The sequence below is a fragment of the Orycteropus afer genome, unplaced genomic scaffold, assembly GCF_000298275.1.
Source record: "Orycteropus afer afer isolate SDZICR_OR568_19922 unplaced genomic scaffold, OryAfe1.0 scaffold00132, whole genome shotgun sequence".
Lineage (NCBI taxonomy): Eukaryota > Metazoa > Chordata > Mammalia > Tubulidentata > Orycteropodidae > Orycteropus > Orycteropus afer.
Window position 1 is genome coordinate 7,166,680 of NW_006921719.1, and position 6,052 is coordinate 7,172,731.

The window sequence follows — 6,052 nt, forward strand, 5'->3', positions numbered from 1 at the left end:
GGTGTCCCTTTCTTTAATCAAAGATATTTGACTGAGTCTTCTAGGAGTGTTATCCCTTGGGTAACAAGGCTATCCTGTGTGGGGCTGGGGCAGGACAGTTGTGACAGTCATACCAGAGCTTGTGGCCACTAAAAAGCATCTGCTTTAATGTAATTTCCACAAGCCTTTCTGTGTTTGTATCTAACATTGTGTTAGTTAACTTCCACCTTGGCCTTCTCTGTAAACCTCACCCAGTGTAGAAGCACTTGACTTGGCCTTTATTCCCACAGGGAAGTTAGCCAGTTCAAGCCCTTAGTGAGGCTCTCTTGCAGTTGCTTGCATTGTGTTTATACTTCACTGTCCTGCCTGTTTTGCCTCCCTTTGGTGCAGTCCCTTTTTTTTTTTTTTTTTTTTTTTTTTTTTTTTAGGATTTGGGTGAAGATTTACAGAGTAAATTCACTTTTCATACAGCAGTTTTTGTTCGTTTGTTGTAAAATCAAGATGCAGTTGATATTTAATCTTTTTTGGGGAAAAGAACATAATTTAAAATTCAGATATTTAAGTATAGGAGAAGCATCTATGCTGTGGTGTCGTTTTGGATATGGGAGGCACCAGTGGGTTTGGCGGTTTTATCAGATGATGCTGCACCCTCTCCAGCAGAGAGGGCAGTGGCATTTGCTCTTCCCTATAATACCGGGGATGCTCTATCTGGGAAGGGTGCTCATATTCCTTAGTTGTGTGGATTTGTAGTGCTCCATGAGTCATATCTAGCAGAGGAATTCGGTTTTTTTGTTTTTTTTTTAAATTATTTTAGAGAGAGAGAGAGAGAGAGAGACAGCACCTGTTGTAGGTGGTTCTGGCCTTCCTGGAGCTTCTATTCTAATTGAAGCCTTTATTTTCTCTAACATTCATTTCCTCTCTCTCCCCCTGTTTTGTTTCTCTATTTCCTGCTTTTCTTCTCATGCCAACTTGCAGTTTAATTTTTTCCTCACTGTCCTCTTTTTCCTAGTTGGAAAAGGAATGTTTGTTTAAAAGTTATATACGTAAAACATTGAATTTTTGAAAGGAAATAATATTAACATAAAAGATAAGTTAATAAAGCATTAAATTAAGAAAATATATTAATGTTATGCCTCCCTTATGTCTGCAAGTTTAAAAGTTTTAAACATCTAGTATTCAGTTGCTATCATGTGTGGATGCTTCTTATATGCCTGGCCCTCAAGTGTGTTGATTGGTACCCAAAGGCACTTTTTAAAAACTTTCATTTGATTTTACAATGCATTAACCCAGCTCTCTATGTCTCTTCTCAGATACAGTCCCTTTCAGGGCGCCATCGATCATGTGATGTCGGAAGTGGCAAGTGAGTAACGTCTTTCTGTTCTCGTCTCAGAGCCTATCCTGAAAGTTTCCCCAAGAGAAGAATCTTACAACTCTGTCAAGAACTCTAAGAAATTTAACTTGTTATGCAGAAGTTGAAAGTCACCGTAGTTCAAGAAAACAATCGCTTTCTTTCGTACTCATACCTCATTGACTTAAAGTAATTAAATTATATAGCTGCAATAACAAATAAGGCTACCATACATATGCTGAGAATAACATAACTGACTTTTGGTAAATGCACAACTTACCTGGTTTAAAAGCAGAAGCATGCAGGTGTTTTAGAGACAAACCCCACTGCCTTGCACATTTGGCGGGCCATAGGCATCAGTTGGTATGTTTCTGTCTGAGGAGAAGGACAGCATCAGTTAATCTGGCCACTTGTTTACATGGAAGTAAGTTAAGAGAGCGTCTATAAGACCATTCATTAATTACTGTATTTAGTAATATTCAATTTTACTCCTTAAGAGACTTTAGACAGCTTATAAAAATACATATACAAAGATTAAAAACTAAGTTAGTGAGGAAGTTGGGATTAAGGGAAAAGAAGGAGATGGAAGAGATAATGAAGCTCATACATTAATAGACAACCTCAAGAGAGAACTGATGAGTAAAATCAGCTGTCTACTCCCTGGCGCTATGACTGGCTGGAAGAACTCCCATGCATTGTTACAGAGAGACTCCTTGGGACTTAATGGGCAGTATCCTGATAGTGTGCTGAGTAAGCTTCATGAGGATACTGTGTTCCTCAGTGCAGTCCTTTGGCTTGGAATCAAAGCAAATTCAGAACAGCAAGGCTTCAGGGGGCCAAAGTAATGGGGTTTAAAAATTGGTTCCTTGGATGAGCTGGTTTAGTACCAGCATCCATTTCAGAGTCTCTATGGTGAATTAAGTATCCTTTAACCCAGACTAAACCCATTGACATCAGTTCTGATTCATGGTGACCTCATGATACACAGAGTAGAATGGTGCTCCACAAGGTTTTCTTTGCTGTAATCTTTACAAAAACAGATCACCAGGCTTTTTGTATTCAATCCTTCAATATTACTTCCTCCACAAAGAATAATTAACAGCAGGGCACTCCCTACTAAGTACCAGTAGTATAGACATAGTTTTTGGCTGATTAAATATAAACACATGCAATTAATAGTCCACTAAGTTAAGATTTAGGAGTTCTAGTGGCATAGTGCCTAAGGCATTTGACTGCTAACCAGAAGGGTGGTGGTTCAAACCCACCAGCCACTTCTTGGAGTTGGGCAATCTACTTCCATAGTGATACTGCCTCGGAAACCCAAGGAGGGATTGCTGTGAGTCTGATCCGACTCGACAGCAGTGAGATGAGGAAAGCTGAGATTGCTCTTGTTGTTAGGTACCATCGAGTCAATTCTAACACATAGTGACCCTGTGTACAATAGAATGAAACACTGGTCGGTCCTGTGCCACACTCACAATCTTTGCTAAGTTTGAGCCCATCGTTGCTTCTTGTTTTGACATGCCACATCAAATAAAGATTCCGTCCCTATCATTAAGGTCAACACTATTTTGAGGAGGCAGCTCTTTCCCAGTCGTATTTGAGTACCTTCCAACCTGAGGGCCTCATCTTCCAACATTATACCAGACAGTGTTTCATCACTATTCATAAAGTTTTCATTGGCCATTTTTTTTCAGAAGGAGACTGTCAGGTCCCTCTTCCTAGTCTGTCTTAGTCTGGAAGCTTTGCTGAAACCTGTCCACTATGGGTGTCTCTACTGGTGTTTGAAATACCTGTGACATTGCTTCCAGCATCATAGCAACACACAAGCCACCATAGTATTATAAAATGACAGACGAGTGGTGTTGGGTCTTTAGAAAGTCAAAGAACTTGCCAGGATTCATACCTGGACAGATAATCATTCTACCTACAATTGCAGGACAACCCATGGCAGGACTGAGATTTTCCTCAAGAACCAGTTTTGGCTCAAGGCATTAATGCTGTTCTGGGGACAGATAGGCAAAAAACAAGTAGCAAATAAATATAACACATGCCATGTGTTGATAAGTGCAAAGAAGAAAAAGAAAGCAAAGTAAGGAGATAGGCACTGCAAAAAGGGCATGGGGGTGGTGGCGTCCAACCCCCTCTGACTCTGAAGGGAAAAGAGGATCGAGAACATCAATAGTCCAAGGCTGATTGCTGTGAGATGGAGATCAGACATGCCAACACCCCCAACCTTTTTTCCAATTCTCAAACCAACCATCCCTCCCATGGCATTCTCTACTATTCTTCAGGGTCGATAACTCATTGCAGTGATCACACAGAACTCACAGACAGTATTCATGATTATGGGGTTTATTAGGGAAGCAACAGGTTACAGTTCAGGTTCAGGGACACTCAGGATATATTCTTGGAGCAGGACAGCCTCCCCTCAGCCCGGTCCTGAGGCATGCGTCTCTTTGGCTTTGGCCTCGCAGCCTGTCCTCTGCCCTGCTCAGGCAAGTGTTATAAAGCTCTTTTAGCTCTGCCTATAGGTGCACTCCACTCCACCAGCAAGCCTGCTGCCCAAAGCCATTCAGCTTTCTCACTCTGTGGGCCAGCAAGCCCACCTCATAAAGAGCTCATGCCAGGCTCTTGGTTCTGTGTTCTCATCTCTCTGCCAAAGAGGTCCAGCACAAGGAAGGATCTCACATCCAAAGACGCACTGCATTCCTGGTTCTTTCTTCATGGTAGTGAGATTCGCCTTTCTGCCTCTGGGATGGCTCATTGATTGGTGAGGCAATTATAGCTGAATGGCAAAACTGACCAATCCCCATGTTAGAGTTCTATACACATTATTTGCATGGTCCCATCCCCACAAGGATGCCATATACTTTATTTACATTACTAGCAAGCTATCCAGTCCCATTGGTGGGACAGAAGCACCTCACATATGCATAATCTCACCCAGTCATCAGGTGGAAGTCAAAAAGACCATAACTAGAAGAGCCATATTAAGTAATTCATTGCACCACAGGCAGTAATCAGACCCAGGGAAGGCCTTTCTGATAATGTGATATGTGACCAGAATCAGGAATGAAGTGTAGAGGAGGAGAGGTCCTGACAAATGGAAAGACCCTGAGGCAGCAGTGTACTTGGACAGCAGTGGGAGGGCGAAGTGAACAAGGGTAGAAGCAATCAGAGAGATGGCTGGAGCAAGGTCACATCAGCCTCCCAGCCCTGGTTGAGGAGCTTCAATTTCACTGAGTAAGATGGGAACTGAAGAGAACATTACCTGCCTTAGAGCAGATCCAATATGTGATTCCAATGGGTAGTAACTATATTTGGAAATTTACCACTTTCATTTCTCTCACCTGAAGAGAAATTGTTATTTTGAATGTACTAATGGAAGGAGCTCTGGTAGCATAGTGGCTAAGGCACTTGACTGCTAACCAGAAGGCTGGCGGGTCAAACCCACCAGCCACTCCTCGGAAGGAAGGTTGGGCAATCCTACTTCCATAGTGATACTGCCTCGGAAACCCAAGGAGGGATCACTATGAGTCGGGTCCGACTCGACAGCACATAACAACAACAACAACAATGGCCTTGTTCACACTGTCCACCCCCTTTTCTCCCCTGAATCCTGGTTCTGTGTCATTGGACCCTATTTACTGCCCTCTCTTCTCCCTCCTTTTCCTTCAGTGCTGCTGCCTCACCCATGGGTCTTCCTTCTGTCAGTCAGAGAGCCTTTCTTCTCTCACAGCAAACAGCTCTGGATTTTCAAATTGATTTTTCTAGTCTTTGACCTTTAACCTTATTACCAGTTCCATACATCCAGCCATCTGAAAGACAAAAATTCTGATTTTTTTCAATCAAAATTATCTATCTTCCTCACCAATCAAACCTAGTACCTTTCCTGCTTCCCTGTTTCTTTACAAACCCCTAGTTATCTGAGTCCTGCTTTTACTAAGAAAAAAGAGATTGTCAGGAAGAATGCTCCACTTCCTTCTACCCCTCATCCCACCCCCCCCCTCCTTTTCTCCTTGTTTCAGATACACTGTTGACTCTCCTATTCAAGTCTGATTGCTTACTCATTTCCTGACCTTTGTGCCCATTGGTCTTTTTAAGACGTCCATACCTGATCACATGGCCCCCACCTCATCACCTGTATTTTCAACCTTCTTCTCTACTAGGTTTTCTCTCTGCATTTAAATATGCTGAAGTATTCCACTCTAAAAAACTCTTTCCTTGACTCTGCATTCCCCTTAGTTACTTTGTTCCTCTCATTTCCAGAATTTTTAGCCACATTTTTTATTGTGATTTGTGTGAAAGTTAACAGAGCAAATTTATTTTCTATACAGCAGTTCATATATATTTTGTCTCATAATGTTGACTGCAATTTCTCACAGTGTAACAACTCTCTTCCCACTTCCTCCCCAGTTACTTTTTCCCTGTCCTTCCCTCACATGCACTCCTGCCTCCCCACCCCCACCCCCAGCAGTCTCCCTGTGCATACACTGCCCTTGTATTCTCCCATGATTGATCTCTCCAAGGAGTGTATCTGCCTGATGTAAATGTTCAGCCCATGTGCTGGTCTTTTATTTGGCTGGAAGCCACAGAAGTGAGTTCAGTTCCAGAGCTGAAGGGCAGCTAGGGGCCATAGTCTCAGGGGTTTCACTAGGCTCTATCAGCCCACCAAACCTGGTCTGTGTGTGTGTGTGTGTGTGTGTGTGTGTGTGTGTGTGT

At 42.6% G+C, this 6,052-nt stretch overlaps 1 protein-coding gene across 1 annotated transcript in view; it reads left to right on the forward strand.

The window, feature by feature from the left end:
• The window catches only part of CRTC3 (CREB regulated transcription coactivator 3), a 193,199-nt gene that overhangs the window by 148,235 nt on the left and 38,912 nt on the right, over positions 1-6,052 (forward strand). The window contains exon 9 of the mRNA XM_007945137.2: positions 1,290-1,339. Within this exon, the coding sequence (XP_007943328.1) occupies positions 1,290-1,339 (50 nt within the window). The remainder of the gene's footprint in view (positions 1-1,289; positions 1,340-6,052) is intronic.